Below are 19,417 nucleotides of genomic sequence, written 5' to 3'. Positions count from 1 at the left end.
CGGAATATCACCGGAGAATTAAGTGTTACTTCTTGTGATTGATAATTGTAATTTCATCTAAGGCGAATATCACGCTCTTAGGTGTTGCATGGTTTTTCAAAAGGTTTTCATAGCATTTAATGAGTCTTACATGTTTATATTTGATCTGAATATCACAGACGAATTGCATGGTAGATATACGTTCTTGCTTGAATATCACAAGGAGAATATATATTAGGAAAACCTAACCTTCAAAGCAGCATGTGTAGATCATAAGTAATTGGTAGAAATTCATAGGATTGCTAGGTGATGGTGGAACCCTAGTGTCTTTATAAATTGGTACTTAAAACTCTTTTCTTCGATTATATTAGTTTTTGTTTAAAATTCGTTTTTAATATTACTCAATCTCAAAATCTCTTTTCTCAAGTTTTAATTCTAAGTAGTTGATTAGGAATTGTTTTTACATAAATTGTTTAAATAGTCCTTGAGGAGAACGACCTTGCATGAGCATCTATACTACGACATCCTTGTATTCTTGCAAGTATTTCATGTGATTTTACCCTTATTTACATAGGTGGTAAAATCCCTATCATGTAACAGGAACTTTCTTGGATACTCTTGATATTTTAGCCGTTATATCTTTATTTGAAAATATAAACTTCAAGATATAATGGTTAGAACATCTTGAGTACTGGATACTCCAAAGCACCCAAGAATTTCTTATATAACCCATGTTCCTTTTTGTTGCTTAATTCTTCAGATGTATAACAACCCAGAAACAAATAGTTACCCAAGTCGGATAATAATACAATAATTGACTTCACACAAATCTAATAGCAAACACAAAATTAAAAGATTTTACCAGACTAATAGAGTATTATGATTCTGGTGTGAAACCAAGAGCTGCTAACAAAATCAGATTCCGGATATAATTGCAAATATTATCACATAAAACATCATTTATCATGTTATTAACATAACTAAAACGAAGGAAGGTATACTACTAGTACAGTCTTTTTGTACAATAAAATAGATTAGAAAATATTCACAGTCAGTCACCCTAGCCCTATGCTCGCTCGCTCGCTCCTCACAAATTAATGGGAACAAAAATGCCGTCTTCAGCCCGGGAAGTTGAAAAAAAAAAAAAACAGATGCAGGTTCGGATGCAAATCATCCATTAGTCCCATTAGAGCCTACATTATCGGGCACTACTACTACAACTGCTACTGCTACAATTCTCAAAAACTTTGTTTCCTGACCAGCTTTTCTTTGAGACAGCAAAGATATTCAAGCCAAAAACACGATTGTGAATCGCTTGGTTGTGTTCTAGACCATAAAGAGGTACCTCAGATCCTCGACAGTCAGACGTGTAGCAGAGCCCCCACCATGATCTTCACCAAAAGCAGATGCCACCATTTTTCTCTTTTCTTCCTGCAAAACATGGGAGTCAATGACACAATATGACGACTTAGATCTGACATAAGTGCCGTTTGGATATTTCATGTGAGCCTAAAAGATACATATTTGCTAAATATAACAGAAAAAACAGTAACCTTTTCTCTTTACAAATCAGAACTACACGGAAAAGAAAACCGAAAGAAAAAGTACATCAGCAGCGCAAATCGAATATGGACGGCAGAAATAGTAACTGTAAGATCATACCTGTAAAGCTAATATCCTGTCCTCCACTGTATCCTTAATTGTGAGACGTGTTACAGTAACAGGTCGGGTCTGTCCAATTCTATGTGCCCGATCAATAGCTTGATCTTCAGTAGTTGGATTCCACCACAGGTCCAAAAGGATAACATGACATGCAGCGACCATGTTGAGACCAAGGTTTCCAGCCTTTAGTGACATGAGCATAACAATGATCTACAAAATATTTCAACCATTAAAGATGTTAAAATCAATGACCAGATTGAGGTAGGTAAAGGGTTAACCATGTAAAAATGAACAACTAAAGTAGAAGCAGTTCTGCATTATTTGAGCAATTTATCAAGACGAGGACCAAAACCTCAGGATCAGTGTTAAAATCTTTGACAGCCCTGTCTCTTGATGCCAGACTCATTGTACCATCAAGCCTTCTGTACTGTATACAATACTCGTTCAATGATGCCTCAACTAAATCCAACATGCCAGTCCACTGGGAGAAAATAATCGTTTTGATTGGTCCATTATTTGGTGAGCTTGAAAAGCCAGAATATATACTATCTGTGATTTCGGTTCCAAAAGCAGGGTCTCCACTGCTTCCAGTAGAGTTATGTTCCAAATGTGACTGCAAAATCTCAATAATAGCTCTGACTTTAGATGAACTATACTCATTCTGTAACACAATTGATTTCTCACCCAACTCAGAATTCATCGGAGTACCATCAAGATTATTGGAGAGGCAACTTATGAGAGTGGATTTGGAGAAAACAACATCAGAACCAACTTGTTCTTTACATTCAGCATCAGGGCATGTATTGTCATCACCCGTCAAGTGTTCTGAAACACACTGATAGCAGAATACATGGCCACACATAGTAACAACAGGGCCTTCAGGTGGATCCTGCCAAAAGCATCAAATACTAGGAAGAATTAAATAGGCCCACCCAATGTTCTTTTAATAATCTGACACTTTCAATTCGCAAAGAGAATCTTCAGCACAAAAATTCCCTAGTTAAGTGCGTCGAGATTCCTCCCAACTCCCCAAAACCAGTTTTTTTTTTTTTTTTTCAAACGCCCCAAAACCAGTTAAGCGTGACTGTACTTTTCTTTCAATGTTTTAAAGTCATTTTGGCTTAAAACAATGTGTTAGACACACAAGAAAGACTTCTACAATTCAGGAGAGAGAATATGCTTAAGTATATAATAATTAATAAGAGCTAGGAAAGGAAGTCAATGGTTTCAATCTTAAGCATCATGATGCAAAGGAATTATTTATTATAAGGTTTCATTGCAATCATGCACAGTATACTGGGAAAATTAGAAAAGGAGACACTGAGCTTCTCTAGGTCCTGTGCTACTAACAGCTATAAAACCTAATTGTCTCAATAACATATTTTCAGATAGGAGAAATAAATCGAGAAAATGACAAAAGAAAACAAGTTGCTTTGCTTTAAACTAATCGAAATGCAGACACCATTTTCACATAGTAAGTACAAGCACTATATCTCCTATAATTGGCTGAGCCCTTAACTAAAAGCATATAGTATTTATACTATATTTAATTTTAGAACAGGCAGTCATCACCAGCCTTCCACGTGTGCACGACGAAGCTGACCAGTTTCCAAAACAGTTGTTTTCGTATTAACTTAACATAATTTTTTTTTAAGTCTACAGAGATTTACAGGCCTTTATATGTTGGGAAGGGTTTCAAGAAAGCTCACTTTGCATACACGACAAATGGCCAATGAAGTTTCCAGGAGATGCAAAAGATGGGAAATCATATCCTTTGGGAGTCGCCTTGCCATTTGCACAGAATCTTTCCCGACACAGTCAGAGTCATATGCTTTAACAAGCTGAGGGTGGTCACAAGCTTGCCGGAGGCGTAAAAGCATCAAAAGAATATTTGCATAGTTTTGATTCACTGTGCCAGCAGCGGCATATGCCTGCAAGACACTCACGCAATACATATCAGCATACGAATATCTATAAACCCAAATTAAATCTTCATGAGATCACAAACGAATCTTCCTCAAAACGGCAGGTTTCCACAAACTGCAGGTTGTAAATATTTTAGCATGGAATTCCTACCTGTACCAGGTTGCAATATATATAATCTACCTCAAAAAATCCAACTAAGTAGCATGTATAGGGGCCATTAGAACAGCACAGATCCATTTCCCATTAATAAATCCACCAGCAGCATTTGTCACTTACATCTCAAATTACTCAAAAGAAATATCAGTTGTCTCAAGTAGAATAAAAAGAAAGAAACGGAATGCACCTTGAACTTAGTGCGTGAATCGGCTTCTAGCTTGGTATAGAAAGCACGCTCCTCAGATGAGAACTCCACTTTACTCAAGTTTATTGTTTTTGGTGGTAACTCAATTATAGGTTGCCCATTGATCAATGTTCCTACATAAAACAATAACAGACTTTATTAATAACCTACATACACAGTGACAAGCAATTTCTAGTAACATGTTTGTCCAAACGGTATGTAAAGAACTAGAATAAATTTATCAGATAAACAACCACATCACAAAATAAACTTGAACAGAAATGCACAATAGTAAATCAGAACTAGTTAAGAATATTTTCATAAAAAAATAAACAACAAAATACCATAACGTAATTGGGCACACAACAGAAACAACTGAATAATGAAACAAAAGATGTTTTAAGCAAGTCCAAATTACAAAGCATGGCTTAAGACCATACTATTTTTGCCAATATTTCTCAGCCAGAAAATATCCCCCTTTCTCAATATGGAATTCTGAAACTCAAAGAAAGTGGTTGCCTAGTTCAATATGAGAAAGCAAAGCCTCATGTGTAAGACATCCAACTTGATGGATTATTAAAAGTGCACAAATATAAACATCCACCAACTATCAAGCAAATCAAATAACCTGAACAGTATATTCACCTTTTGTTCGACGCAACATTATAGCCCTCAGAACTGCCTGGAGCTTCTTATAACCTTGGATTGAATTTCTCGATATTGGAACCTTAATGGTACTGTAAAATGACTTATATACAGCATAGGGGTCATATCTAAGAAATCTGAAGTAACTGTATAAATCATCAATTGTATTTTGTATAGGAGTACCAGACAAACACCACCTTCTTTTTGCTCGAAGGCTACAACACGCTCTTGCCACTTGAGTTCTGTGATTCTTAATCGTCTGAGCTTCATCTAGTATCACCCTAAACCAACCCACTTTTGCAAGTGCACCAGAACCGCAATCAATAGATGAACTGTCAATTCCTTTTTTGCCCCTCTTTCCCTTCTTATTAACAACCGAAGCCTTTTTTCTCTTCTTATTACTTGAAAAATCAGAATGTACTCCATAAGTTTCCCCATTTTTCTCATCAGGCTCATCGTCATCAACTAAAGGTTGTTTTGGGACTTCATTGGTTACAATAGCATATGTTGTGAGAATCACGTCATAGCTAGCCAGTTCTTCAGGATTCTTCGTCCGGCTGCCACCATGATAAATAAGGACACGCAGCTTTGCTTCCTCTGCAACCTTTTCATCCAGCTCCCTAGCCCACTGTCGAAGAACACTTGCTGGACACACAACCAATGTACCCGCTGCTGGCCTCTGCTTTCTGATGGACCGTGAAGATGTACTAACTTCTGGAATTGATAGAAGATGATCAGGTTGCTCAGTTTTATTCAATTTATCCAAACCACCGTTGGGATTGTCCTCATCATCATCCAAATTTAAAGCTTCAGTTTTCTGATTGCCTAACTCTCTAGATTTTGATTTTGAATCCAAAAACTTCTGCATTTGTATAAGGGAAATCATTGAAATGGTCTTACCAAGGCCCTGTAAGATAAAAGCATTATGAATATAAGTAGCGCATAAATATGAACATTAAGCGTCGATTTAGAGGTCAGAAGTTATTGAATAACCTGATCATCTGCTAAGATTCCACCTAGACAATGCAGACTTCTAGTTTCCTTTTGAAGCATCCATGCTAGAGCAATTTTCTATGGGCATAAACTTAACTTGAGTTCATGAAAATGATGAATTCAAGAGAATGATGAAACCAATAATTATAAAAAGAGAGAAAAACCTGATGTCGTAGAAGAGGGACCGACAGAAGACCATCAGGTAAAGTAGCTTCAACTTTTGGTTGATTGAGATCCTGCAAGAACCAAACTTCCTTTAACGAGGATTCCTTGCTGTGCAAGACTGCAACTATGACAACAATATCTAGGACCAATCCTGTTAAGATTTTACTTGCTACCCCTGGTACAATCGCAATTAATGAGATCTGTCTTACCCATAAATTCCTCAACAACTTTAAGAAATAGCATAAACCCACCATCTCTCTGTATAATTACGACAACATGGAAGGAAAGATGACTATAGCTATTTTTTATTACTAGCACAACATGAGAAAGGGACATACTTGTTCCCTTTCAAACTGGTTTTGGCCCCAAAGATTCGTACCTTGAAATTAATTCTTTCTTACCAAAAGACTACTGAACAAAATTCATTTTGCACAATACATGGTTTTGGCCCCTTTTGGGTTTCTGAACGTGTCAAGGTTTCTTCACAAATGTTCAATCCCTGATAATTTTTCTTTTACTGAACCTCACAAAGAAATCAAGACTAAATTGCGTACCACACCAACAATAGCAATGGAACAATGTTAGAAATGGTACGGAAATACCTCTAATGCCGCTTGATATATCAGTCTCTCATCACTGCCAGCCACCCTATCGTCACCTGTCCCACCATGGTATGCAGGGTCATTTGAACTAGCAAACTGTGAAGTAGAAAATGACTTTCCATGCATGAAAGAGGGAGGCTGGCCCCTACTCCCACTGCTCTCAGACCTATTAAATTCGTTGTCATAGCCCCTACTTGAATAGTCTCTCATAAGGCCCTTGCCATTGGTTGCATAAGTACTTGGTGCCAATAGCTGCATAGACGGCGGAAGGGTCCTCTTATGAGCTTCATAGTCCTTAACAGAAATATTATAAATTTGTGAATGATTACTCTGAGGCCGTTCCGCATAACCATTATGTGCTCGAGTAGCATGTTGATTTGAGGTTCTCATATCATCACTTGAACTGGGATTAAAATTCTGTTTCACCTGTGTGTGCTGATTAATATTAGGAGAGTTGCCATTAGAAGCATATGCTCTTCTAGGAGAAGGCACCTTTCTAGACTGCCCAGAATAATCTGCAAATTTCACCGATTGTCATGTAATTAATAATACATACAACTTCTTCTAAACTTAGGGAGGCCATTAAAATACAAAACCCAATCTAACCTCTACTCCTTGGATTTGAGCCAGGACCAGAGAGCGAGCTTGGAAGAACTCTGCTGTTGCCATATTCCCTTTCTTCTATCTCTAATTCACTATCCGATGAACTAATATCTATAAATTCCCTTTGAGCCATGAAGGTTGAAAATTGAGTTTCCCTTTCTTCAGCCAACTTAGAAAGTGAATTCCTTGCAGGTAACCCAATCTGAAATTGTGAAGGATTTTTAAAATCTCTTGGTGCAGCAATATAAAGTTTATAAACAGAGGAGCAACAGGTTTTACTAAAATTTAAAGTGACTCACCACGTCCGTGCAGTATTTTGAGATTAAACTGCCAATCCATCCACTTAAAAAAGAGCAACGTCTCCAAGTTGAATCAAAGAAATCATAAAGATGATCCGCATGACCAAACATCTAAGGAAAGGGCATCCCCCTTCCTCAAAAAACAGAAGATTTATAAGTTGAGCAGATTATTTTGAAGTGCACAAAAAAAAGAGGCAAAAAGGAAGGTTCATAAGCTTATCAGGGAATTGAAATACATTTTATATATACAATAACTACAGTACAAAACAAAAGCATATAACAAAAGTAGGTTGATTGTTCTGATTAAGGATGAAAAAGATTTCACCAAACAATGCAAGCCAGTGAAAAAGAATTTATCACTTGACTTCATATGGGTATAACGTATACCAATGTATATGTGCTAATACTTAGGCAGTCGACATGAGTAATTTGATTGACCCTTGATAATCATCGGATTCAAGTTTAACTGATCATTTGATTGACCATCATAAAATTGAAGTAAATTTTTCTGCATTATCTCGGGGTGAAGTTTCCAAGCAGGAACTCAGCAAAAGAGGTGGTAGACTGCTTGCTTACTAGGGAACCCTGATGTTGATAGTAAACCTATACCAAAAGGATAAAGCTTTTCTATTGAAACTTGATGTTGCTAGTAAATCTAACCTCAAAAGCACAAAACTATGGAAAAATCTAACCTCATAAGCACAAAACTTTGGAATCGTATTATCACAATTCGCAAAGACCTGATTAACTTGACCCTCTCGTCTCCAAATAGGACTTTGCTTACAAAATTCTCATAACATCCTACCAAATTATAAAAATTAAATAAAAAAACTCCAAAGAAACCTTTGAATTGAACGACTGGAACAAATTTGGAAGAGACGAAAGGTAGCCAACAAGAATATTTAAGTTAAACCCAGAGGAAAAGGATGAATTGCAAAGATGGAACATGCAGTGGATGGCAGCTCCAGTGGCTCAATTCGTCATCAAGTTCAAAACTTTACTCATTAAAATGCAGAGGACAAAGGAGAAATCGTACCTGCAAAAGCTACAATGGCCGATTGTCACTGCACTTGTCATACACTCGTTTATAGGGTTTGCAGCGCAGGCGAGGGGAGAAGGCGATAGGCGGAGACAGAGAGAGTACTGTTGCGTCGAGAACAATGGACAATGGAAGAGATCTTGAATAGAAGAGTATCAACCCCAAAATTAAAATGTAAATTAAAATAAAAGTAGGAAATTAATAAATTTAACTAATATAAAAAAGGAGGAATCTTCACTTCAACACATTTAACAAATTCATTTACTGTGGAGGATAATTAGTATTATGTTCTTGAAACATCTCAATTTGTTTAATTAATTTTACAAATACAAAAGGGTCACGGTATTCAATTGAGATGAGATAATAATTTTTAGTAACAAAAATTTAGTTGAACAACTGAAAACACGTGAAATGAGAAGTTTTTGTCAAACTCGTTTTTAAAGTGAGTCTTACTAGCATTTCTCTTAGGATAATTAGTGGGGCAGTTCTTGTGCTCTGGAATTTGAAGTAATTATCATGCAATGCCACCTTCTTTCTTCATTCTTCTCACTTCTTCTTACTTGTACGAGTACCAGAGACAGTTGGATGGAGAGTGGACAAGTATAACCATGTTTGCTTGGTTCCTTCCTTCCTAGAACAAGGAAATACATTGATTCACAACTCAACTAACACTCGGATTAAAAAAAACAAAAAAACGGTCCGCTAGGCCTCAGAATTGGGCCGGGTCTGGGTTTCAATCAAGAGGCCCAGGCCAGCTTGCTTGGACTCCGATCCGGCCATTTGGGAGGATGGTCGAGCTCCGGTCAGGCTTAACTGCAGGCCAAACTGTGAGCCCAGTATTAAAAGAGAATGGGCTGAGATCACGGGGGTACATGTACATATTAGAAAGCATAAGAGACTCGACCGAAAAAAGGAAGCACAAGAGGCGTTAAATCTAGAGCGTCAAAATTTGGGGAAAGCTACAGGAAACAAACATGGATGATAACGAAATCTGGCGGGCGGGGATTCTAAAATTTTCCCTCGTGTTTTCATCAAAGTTCAAACTCAAACATTTTTATATGAATATATATTAGTATTCGTTCCGCTCAGTTCCTTTCATAGTTTCATTTTATTTTCATAGAAGAAGAAAAAAAAAAAGAAAAAGAAGAGAGAAATGGGAGGAGGGTCAATGAAATCGAACCCAACCAAGGCAAGGAAGAGAGTGGAGGCCACTGAGACTGAGGAGAACTCCTTGTCAATGTCAACAGCACCACCGCTTTCTCTCGTTCGTGGCAAGGATGGCAGTGCCTTTGCCCGATGGTTTGCTACCCTAAACCCCTCCCCATCCTTTTGCTTTTCTCCTTTGTTATATTCTTCTGGATTTAGGGCCTATGCATTAGTCTATTAGATGTGTAGTGTTTGTGTTGAATAAAGATCGTACTCAGTGCACAAGGCTCTCGCTTTACGCAGGGTCTGGGAGAGGTGAATGTCGGCTAACTTTACCCCCATTTATGGAGAGGCTGCTCCTAAGTCTTGAAGTAGTGTTTGTGTTGAATAATTGAGTTAAATATGGGTGATAAATTGCAGCGATGAGTGCAACAAGGACGTGCCAGTGGCACTCATCACCATGCACAGCTGTAGCCTCGATGCCAAAATCAAGCTCAATCTCAGTGCGTAATTGGTTGCCGCTATTTTTCTTTTTTTGCCTTATTTATCTTCTGTGTAATTTTTATTCTACTTATCTTGAGAAATGAGAGTAGCATATCTGATTTTCCTTTGTTTGGGAATTGGGAATTGGGAAATGGGATGAGTTTCCAGAGGCTCAAGTTGTGGAAAGGCCCCCTGAAGTGAAAAAGAAGCCTCCCACTGAGACTCAGAGGTAATTACTTCTCATTCTCCTCTTCCGTTTCACTTGTCACTTTGTTGTGAGATTTATTATGTATCACATCTTTCTTTCAACTTTTTTTTTATTTGCAGAAAGAAGTTCACTACCGCCACATCACAACCAAAGATGTCAAAGAGAGCCAAGAAGGACAAAGATCCAAATGCACCCAAGCGCCCTCTCACTGCCTTCTTCCTCTTCCTGTAACTCTCCTCTCACCTGTTGTTTCTGTTTCTCTTACATGTTATCAATGATGTACAACTGCAGTATCTGCTGCGGATTTGAATGATGTCCGTTTTGCGTGAGACGCTGTTTGAGGTCAATTGGGGATTTTTTTTGTTTTTTTGCAGGGATGATTTCAGAAAATCCTACAAGGAAGCTAATCCTGATTCCAAAGGTGTTAAGATGGTATATAGTGTCATCAACTTCAGCACTCCATTATTGTATAATATGCTGATGAGGTTTGTATTTGCATTCATTTGTCTTTTCTTCTTTTTGGTTTTGGTCGTGACCTTCAATCTAATCCTGTGGACAGGAAATGGTAATTAGACTTTGTCTGATCCTATTTTCCTCTTGTGTCTGATGTAAAATGTGTTCAGGAGAAGAAGCCCTATGTGGATAAAGCTGCTGAGCTTAAACAAGAGTACAAAAGAGCACTGGAGAGTGACATTGCAGGAGATGGCGATGTAAGACTTGTTCATTGTAGTTGTTGAATGTGTTATTATTATTGTTGTTATTTTAGCTCTCTCTAAATATTGGTTTTTCTTTGTGGAAATTCAGGGTGGAACAGCTGATGGGGTTTTGGAGAAAGAAGCTTCAGAGAAGGAAGGGGAGGAAGAAATATCTGATGGTGATGAGGAGTAGTACTAGCGTACTAGTATTAGTCTAGTTTGACAAACCTTTTCATAGAAAGTTGTATGTTCCTCTCTGTTTGGAGGGAATGAGTCTGATGCATGTTTATGGATTCTTGTAAATTCTGAGGCTGGTTGTATCTGAGCTATCTACAGCTTTCCTGAAACTAGTTATAATATATATCGTTCTTGATTGATTCATGAGCATCCTTTTTTCTTGGTGGACTTGTGAATGCAAATCTAGTGGTTGAGCATTTCAATTCCATTTGTGTTTGTGTTATAATTGGTTGGTGTACGTTGAAACATGAATTGCCTAGTGCTTACTTGCGGTATCATTTCAAATTACAAAGTGCATTGAAAATATCATTCGATTCATTCCACTTCTTATTCTGCAATCTATCTGAGTTTATGTATTAGTTGGTGGTCTCGATTCTTGTTTTTGTTGAGAGGCACTTTCTGAAGCAAATGATTAATGCACAATGCTCTTTAATTTGGATGTTTAAGCATAAGCTTAACAAAGGAAAGAACGTACATTTTCTATTCTAGGTATGTAAACAGATGAGGCTTCTTAAGTTAAAAGTGAATATGATAAATAGATACTAAGTGACTATCTTTTATGGATCTTGGATCTTGGCTTTTGCAGGAGATTGTCCTACGTGCTGTTTTGTATATTACATGTAATATCAATGAAAATGCTCATATTTTCTCAAGTCTGTGTCAGCCTCTTACTGGTTCATCATATTTGCTTCTTGTTTCTTTCCCCTGCCCCTGCAAGGTGGCATTGGCTTGCCACATAAGCACAGATTGTGCACGTAAGCAGCTGCAGGGAAAATGTTGAATGGTCTCCCTTGTGGGATCTCTCCGCATAACCTGTTTGCCCTGAAGCTTGCGTGTCTGAGCCCTTCAATCCCCAATAGGCTATTTGGAATCCTTCCTGTGAGCCCATTGATGGACACATCGAGCCATTTCAGTTTCACCAGCAACCCCAAACTTGTAGGGATGGTGCCTGTCATCTGGTTCCTTGATACATCAAACCTTTCAAGTTGAGTCAGGTTTGAAACTGAATTGGGGATGTGACCGGAAATCTTGTTGCCTCCCATGTGGAGCACTTTGAGCCTCAAGCCTGCCTTAAACTCTGGAATTTCACCTGAAATTTGGTTATGGGAGACATCCAAAAACTCCAAAAAACTGCTTGTCCTATCGTTTAAGATTCTCGAGAGAGATCCCACGAGCTGATTTGAGTGCACATCAACAGAAGAAATTGCGTCGGGCAATTTGATTTCTGAAAGATTCGACTTCAATTGGTTGTTGGAGAGATTGAGGCTCTGCAAGCTTGTCACGTTGGTGAGGAGCTCTGAGATTCCACCGGTAAAATGATTGTGAGAGAGGTCAATAGAGGTCAAGGAATCAGGCATTGTAAATGTTGGGAGGGATCCTCTCAATTGACAGCCAGCAAGATGAACATGTCTGAGTTGTCTGCTTCTGATCCAATATGGAACGCTCTCTAAACTGAGATTGTTGTAAGACAAGTCTATGGACAAGAGAGAAGGAATGCCCCTGGCAAGGGTCTGAGGCAGAGCATCTGAAAACCCGTTCCTGGATAAATTGAGGTACCAAAGGTTGTTTAATCTTGAAATGGATACCGGAATACGTCCTGTAAGTCGATTGGCGCTCAACGAAAGAGTGGTGAGAGATTTGAGTCCGGCAACCTGAACAGGGATGATGCCAGTCAGTTGGTTGTGGTTCAAGGACAGGTCCAAAAGCTTGGACAAGCTGAAGAGGGAAATGGGCATCTGACCGGATAACTGGTTATTGGAGAGATCAATGTAAGTAAGGTTTTGCAGCTGGCGACCTACGAAATCTGGAATGGGGCCGGACAAGGCATTGAAGCTGAAATCAAGGTACTGCAGAGCATGGAAATTTAGAAAGGTGGGTGGGATAGGACCTGTGAGGGAGTTTCTTGCTAAACCTAGTTGGAGAAGATGGAGAAGATGGCCTAGGCTTGGGGGAATGTGGCCGCTGAAACGGTTGCCGCTGAGGGAGAGGCTCTGGAGGGAGGACAAAAGGCCTAGACCGGAAGGAATGGGGCCAACGAGGGAGTTGTCTTCGAGGGAGAGTTGGGTGAGGTGGATGAGATTGGAGAAGCTCTGAGGAATTGGACCTGTAATTAGTTTCAGCCCACTGATAACGAGTACCTCCAAGAAATTCAAGTTGGCAAGAGAAGGGGAGAGAGTGCCCTTCATGTAATCAGGTCCGGAAGCTGGGCGCTGCAACTGCAAGACAGTAACCCTACCACCTGGGTTGCACTCAACACCTTCCCAGCCTCCGGCGCAGCAGTCTCTGCCCGTCCACGAAGACAGCATTTGCGTTGTGTCCTTGAAAATTTTGAATTTGAAGCTGAGAAGGGAGGCTCTATCTGCTTCTGAGCAAACAGCCGGAGATGACGACGACACTGAGGATGTAGAACACAGCAGGATTGACAAAAACATGAGCAACGATAGGTTGGAATTGGAAGTACGAACCCATCTCCATCGCCATCTCCATGTGAGGAGGAGGAAGAGGAGGACCGGCATTCTCATTTTGGGGGGAGGAGGAGGATGTCTAAGTCGGAGCATAAAAAATGTGAACAATGATATATGTATTTAAAAGGAAAAAGTGAGAGAATAAGTGAAAGCTGGAAAGCAGGAAAGCAAGCAGTAGCAGCGGAGAGGAGGGTGGAGGAGCTTGAGGAGGGGACTTTGCCCTGCTTGCCGTAGACACTTAGACAGCATGTATGTAATTAATTAATACTTAATAGCTAGCTAGGATGAATGATGAAAAAAATGGAATTACAAAAAGTGAGCGAGAGAGAGAGAGAGAGAGAATACGCATGTAATAATTTGGTTTGGAGGAGGAGGCATAATATGTCTGAAACTCTCAAGTGTCTGCGTCTCTTATTTATAGTAACCAAAACAAAACAAAAGAGGTGAGGTCGGCTCCCGGGGAGTAAATGGAACTTGTATCTCGCTTCCTCACATGTAATGCGACCGTTTGATGATCACGAGGATCCTTCTCCAGTTTGAACGTTGGAGCGCACTAGATTCAAATTGCGCAACCAAATCAACCAACTTTTTTTTTGTACTTTACAAATTAACCCCTATATTAAAAAATAAAATAAAAATTAGGGAATTAACCCCTCCCCTTCCCTTGTATTTCGTAGCGCAACGCTCGTTATCGTTGCCATCCACAGGTCCCTCGCACAACCTTTTCTTGTGCCATACAAAAGGCCTTATCATTTCTCCTCCTGTCTTTCCATTCCAATTGTAATTAATTTGTGCGGACTCTTCGAACATCGCTTCTCACTTCTCGAGGCAAATGACAATACTTAAAGAGTTTTTTTCATGTAATTCAATCCAATCACATGAGCCAATAATTACAACATGGTGATACACAAAACCGGAGATTTTGGAACAACTTAAATCCGACCGTGAATTTACATGAAATGTAAATAACACAAGATGTATCGTGGTTCACCCCAAGGTTTGGGCTACGCCCACACTGGTTGTATTGTATTTCTCTTAAAAGTGAGAGAGAGAGCCTCTGTAATATGAGAGGGGATGTGAGAGGGGATGTGAGAGGGTTTCAGGCCTAAGAGTTGGCCTCCCTCAATTGTGAGAGTGAGAGGTCCTTTTATAGAATAAGGACTCCTCACTTATTACATATTTGCCATTTCCTTTATCACATAATTACATTTAAGTCCCCCGAGTATTTGTACGAGATCTAAATACGAGGCCCTAAATATGGTATAAACAGTAGTCCCCCAAGTCTTCAGTCAAGAGAGTCTTTTGGCTGGAGATTTGAAATTCGGTCCATGTGTGGGCCGAAGTAACTAGATGTTGTCTTGAACTGATGTTCGATATGAGGCGGTGCTCAATCTGAAATGATGCCCAACTAGAAGTAGCACATGCTGCGAGGCTGCTCATCTTGTGGCTTATGTTGTCTTGGTTGGCTCGGCTTGTGGCGTTGAAGGTGATGGAGTCCCTTTTATAGAATAAGGGCTCACTCCTCAATACATAAGTGATGGGCTAAAAGTGATGCTCGCGGCGAGACGGTTGCTCAGCTGGCGGCAATGCCCTTTAATGAAAGTGCGAGAGTCCCTTTTATAAAATAAAGGATTGCTCCTCGGTACATGAATAATGGGTTAGGAGTGATGCTCGCGACGAGGCAGTTGCTCAGTAGGCGGCGTGACACGCCCCGACCCTGATATTCCCCGAATACCAAGACCGACACGTGCTGGCCGACACCCGGGGGTGACGAAAGCCATTAATTGATACAAAAGCTAAGAATAAGAAATAAATAAGGGTTAGAAATTTGAAATACAATGAGTTAAAAGTTTTAGGAACGTGCTCGGAGCATACAACTAAACCTAATCACTAAAAGGAATTTAGATAAAATTTAATGAATAAATGGGTCCTACATCGAGAGGATCCGAAGATGCTGCTGCAGAAGTGTCTTCACGCCGGGATTAGGTGCCTTGATTCTAAGTCCTGAATGGGGGCGCAAAACAAAGGTGAGTGGACCAAGTTTATATATATATATAATAATAAAACAATTATCAACATACTAACCCCCAAAGTTTAATAGTGAAAACTACTAGCATAGTAAGTGATGGATTTAAATCAAAATCCTAGCATGCCAAAAATATCTCAAAAGCCATATCGCGGAATATCATCGCGTAAAACCAAAGCATGAATCGTCTCACAGATCGTCTCGTAAACGCGGTGTGCTGCTAGTAAGATCACCGAATAAACATAACTCCCGGCCCAATGCCTGCACCTAAGTCTCTGTGCCCGTAGCCAGAGATAACTCCCTCCCGGCCCAATGCCTGTCTCTGTGTCCCTCAGCCTTTCGCTAGGGATTATTTCTCCCGGCCTACATGCCAACACCAGATCCTCGCCCCAGGCGGCATAGTGTCTACTAGGTACGCACAAATATTTACGCCTCTCATAAATAACCACTTCATAGCATAGGTTACCGATCATCGTCTACACTATAAAGAGGGGTTCAAAAACATGTTCTAGCATCCTATCGTCATCTATCTGATAGTCTACCAGTTCATGGTTTTTATAGAAAATACGATATATTAAAATATAGCTCAAACTAGGCTAACAATTTATTTCCTCACCAAAACACGAGACGAAATCAATAAATCCAGTAAACAGGATTGATATAAATCAATTCGCAAATTTCGTAGGCATGCTAGTCATTTATGCAATTAAACTATAAAATCATGTAATTTTAGAAGGGATCCACTCACAAATATTCCTTAGCAGAAGAATCGTGCGAATCAGGATTACGAATTTCCTTAATAGCAACTTTACCTAAGCACAAAAATATAATTAATAAATAAAATGATTTTCTAAAATATTGGGTTTGAATTAAATAAAATAGGGAATTAGGGATTGGATGGGTTTAGGGTTTTTAAAGGATTTTAGGAACCTAGGGTTTTGGGTTAAAATGGTTTAGGGTTAGGAAAGGGGTTTGGGCATTAAGCCCAAACATATACTTAACAACACACACACACACACGCCTAAATGCACTCACACACACACGGTTCACATACACCACCAAAATATAAAGGCCTTAAGGCCTTATAAAAAAAAAGACAGGGCTTAAGCCCTTTAATATCTAACCGGCCCAAGGCCCTAAGGTTTTAAAAAGAAACCAAATAACAAAACTAACTAAAAAAAATAAAGGGGACTAGGGTTTTGGGCTAAAGACCACACGGGCCTAAGGCCCGAGGAGGAAATGGGAGAGGCCAGACGGCCTGGTGCCGAGGAAGAAGAAGGCCGGAGCTGCTACAGCTCCGGTCACCTGAAAATATGAGCTTTAAGCTCCGATCTAAGTACAACCATGAAGAACAAGGAGAGAGGAAGAGGTTTATACCTTCCAAAAACCATAACTCGGTCGGAGGTGACCGGAAAAAGCTCCCAAAGTCCACGGTTCGCCGGAAAAATGGGTGTGTTCACCCACACTGATTTCTAAAGCAAAATCTACGTAAAAGAGGAAGGTTCAAGCTTCTAAATCACAACCAAACATCAAGGTAACAACGAGAATGAGAGATTTGTGATTTACCTCAACAAAAAGAAAGAAAATGCTCGCCGGAGTTTTGCTCCGTGCCGTCGATCTCGCAGAGAGAGACAGTCATGGGCTTATGGCGAGCCTTTCCTGAGGGTGATATGGTCTTCGAGAGTCCAGGGGAAGAGAGAGAGACGAGAGTTTTGAGGGAGAGAGATACACAGGAGAGTGAGAGAGCTACGAGAGGGAGAGACGAAGAAGAAGCAGGTCACAGAGGGGGTCAAAAAGAGAGAAAAAGAAGAGAGGTTGATGATCGACACGTGGCAGAGGGGTGGAAATAACAAATTTTCCAATTATTTTGGGGGTGGTTGTAACACGGCGATGCTCTCTAATGGTGGTGAGGGAGTCCCTTTTATAGAATAAGGGCTCGCTCCTTAATACATAAGTGATGGGTGCTTTCTAACGAAAGTGAGGGAGTTCCTTTTATAGAATAAGAGCTCGTTCCTCATTACATAAATAATGGGCTAAGTCCCTTAAGTATTTTTTATGAGACCCAGTTGAGGCCCAATATATGGTGTATAGTGTAGTCCCCCAAGTCTTCGGTCAATAGAGTTTGTTTGCTGGATACTTCAAATTAAATTCATGTATGGGCCGAAGTGGCAGTTGTTCGGATGCGGTATTTGTATACCCTGCACTGAAGCTTTGTAGATGAAGCTTTGCAAGTAAAGCTTTGAAGCTAGAGCTCTGTAAATGAAGCTTTTGAAGCTGTTTGACATGAGTGATGCTCATGAATGTTTATGTTGATTGACATGAGTGATGCTCATGAATGTTAACATGAGTGATGCTCATGAATGTTAACATGAGTGATGCTCATGAATGTTGACATGAATGATGGTCATGAATGTTTATGTATGATTGTCATGAGTGATGTTCATGAATGTTTATGTATGAATGACATGAGTAATGCTCATGTATAATTTGGAGTATTGGGCGTACTTTTGATCACCTGGTTGGTGGCATGAAGGAGAGTACGGGTTGTACCTTTCATCACCTAGTTGGTGGCATGAATGGCTAGTTGCCAAATGATATTAGAGTACGGGTTGTACATTTCATCACCTGGTTGGTGGTAATAGCGGTAGGTTGCAGAATAATTTTGGAGTACTGGGCGTACTTTTGATCACCTGGTTGATGGTAATAGTGGCAGGTTGCCGAATAATTTTGGAGTACTGGACGTACTTTTGATCACCTGGTTGGTGCTATTTTGGGCTTATGGGCCTTCGCCCTCCACAACATGCCAACCCATTTATTTTGGGCTTTGCCGTTTTTTTTTTTTACCCTCTGATGGGGTTTATACAGATGTTTCCGAAAGATAAGGAAAATAAATTACATCATTCTGGTGGGGTGTTTATTCCTTGCTTTTGCAGTGTCCCCATGTGCCTCCCTTTTGCCTTCTCATTTCTTTTCTGCTTTTGTTTTTTGCTTTTGTTTCTGTTTCCCACTGCACCTCTGTCTTTTGCTTTTGTGCCGCAGCTCACTTGATTGTTTTTCTTTCTGCTTTCTTCTTTTGCCTTTCTTGGTATCTCCATCAGCATCTGCTGAAGGTTTGGAGGACGTTCGGACCCACATCGTAAAGTTTGATGCAGCTGACGTTGAGGGGCTGGATGAGGACTGCCACTCGCGACGGAGATGGATGGTTGTTGGTTATTTGTCCATAGTTGATTCCGAAGCTCAAGCTCTGGACTTTGAGACTTGAATTTGTCGAAGTTGATAACTTTGTCCATGACATCTTGGCCAAAAGAAGAAGAAGAAGGAGCGGACAGACGCGTCATCTGCGTTGCCTGAGCTTCCTTTCCAAAACTCATGTTCGCCATTGACGGCCCTCTCTGCTCCTCCACAGAGAACCCATGTGGGCCCCAATCCTTCCCACTCTTGTAAACCACCCTCAAAACCAAGCTCGGATTAAGAGCCAGTGACAACCCAAGCAAGTTCCTCGCTGTGAAAATCCCCAAAAAGTTGGCCATTTTTGCAAAAAACAAAGAAATTGGAGGACCGAGAAACAAACCAGAGTGAATGAGCGAGTGGATGTGAAGAACTCAAACACTGAAGGGATGATTTATAGCAGAACCCAAATGATGAAAACCAAGTTTAATCGCCAGGTGGATGGTGAAGATTGAAGCTTTGGCTCAGACATCCCGGATTACCAGGGTTGCGCTTCAAATCAAACAGAAGAGAAATCAACAACGAATGATGGTTTTGAAGATTTGGGAGGACTCTGAAAACTTTAATAAAACTCGCGGGCTTCAATGCTCTTCCCAGATGATTAGTGTTGGATGGTTTATCTTCGGAAGATCAGACAACTTCATGTCCTTGTGTAGTGCTTGAATCAATTCTTTCC

The 19,417-nt window shown here is 40.0% G+C and overlaps 3 protein-coding genes and 1 long non-coding RNA gene across 6 annotated transcripts; 1 reads left to right on the top strand and 3 right to left on the bottom strand.

Moving 5' to 3' along the window:
• Positions 1–920: 920 nt before the first annotated feature.
• On the bottom strand, positions 921–8,904 carry LOC103403384 (helicase-like transcription factor CHR28). 3 transcript variants are annotated; one of them, XM_008342197.4, is made up of 13 exons: positions 8,707–8,904; positions 8,251–8,392; positions 7,215–7,344; positions 6,919–7,117; positions 6,313–6,827; positions 5,710–5,781; positions 5,546–5,623; positions 4,553–5,459; positions 3,911–4,041; positions 3,351–3,572; positions 1,994–2,530; positions 1,642–1,851; positions 921–1,410 (listed from the first exon to the last, which is right to left on the bottom strand). In XM_008342197.4, the coding sequence occupies exons 3-13, from the start codon at positions 7,323–7,325 to the stop codon at positions 1,306–1,308; spliced, it is 3,087 nt and encodes a 1,028-aa protein (XP_008340419.1). In that variant the 5' UTR covers positions 7,326–7,344; positions 8,251–8,392; positions 8,707–8,904; the 3' UTR covers positions 921–1,305. The 3 variants fall into 3 exon arrangements, with proteins under 3 accessions (XP_008340419.1, XP_017179207.1, XP_017179206.1); XM_017323718.3 differs by lacking the exon at positions 8,707–8,904 and having other exon boundaries at positions 6,313–6,606; positions 6,739–6,827; XM_017323717.3 differs by lacking the exon at positions 8,707–8,904 and having other exon boundaries at positions 7,215–7,348.
• A 449-nt stretch (positions 8,905–9,353) lies between these two features.
• Positions 9,354–11,166, top strand: LOC103403383 (high mobility group B protein 7-like). The gene is made up of 7 exons (XM_008342196.4): positions 9,354–9,552; positions 9,820–9,902; positions 10,051–10,111; positions 10,210–10,317; positions 10,465–10,575; positions 10,714–10,800; positions 10,895–11,166. The coding sequence occupies exons 1-7, from the start codon at positions 9,407–9,409 to the stop codon at positions 11,001–11,003; spliced, it is 705 nt and encodes a 234-aa protein (XP_008340418.1). The 5' UTR covers positions 9,354–9,406; the 3' UTR covers positions 11,004–11,166.
• A 252-nt stretch (positions 11,167–11,418) lies between these two features.
• On the bottom strand, positions 11,419–13,869 carry LOC103403382 (receptor-like protein 12). Its single transcript, XM_008342194.4, has one exon. It carries the CDS (start codon positions 13,578–13,580, stop codon positions 11,691–11,693), a length of 1,890 nt encoding a protein of 629 aa, XP_008340416.1. The 5' UTR covers positions 13,581–13,869; the 3' UTR covers positions 11,419–11,690.
• Positions 13,870–15,294: 1,425 nt separating this feature from the next.
• Positions 15,295–17,262, bottom strand: LOC114823075 (uncharacterized). Its single transcript, XR_011577380.1, has 4 exons — positions 17,080–17,262; positions 16,891–16,997; positions 16,262–16,325; positions 15,295–15,491 (listed from the first exon to the last, which is right to left on the bottom strand). It is a non-coding gene; the product is annotated as an uncharacterized lncRNA (long non-coding RNA).
• Positions 17,263–19,417: the final 2,155 nt, after the last annotated feature.

Source organism: Malus domestica, chromosome 16 (assembly GCF_042453785.1).
Source record: "Malus domestica chromosome 16, GDT2T_hap1".
NCBI classification, from domain to species: domain Eukaryota; kingdom Viridiplantae; phylum Streptophyta; class Magnoliopsida; order Rosales; family Rosaceae; genus Malus; species Malus domestica.
Note: the sequence above shows the minus strand (reverse complement) of the source record. Positions and strands in the feature narration are given on the sequence as shown.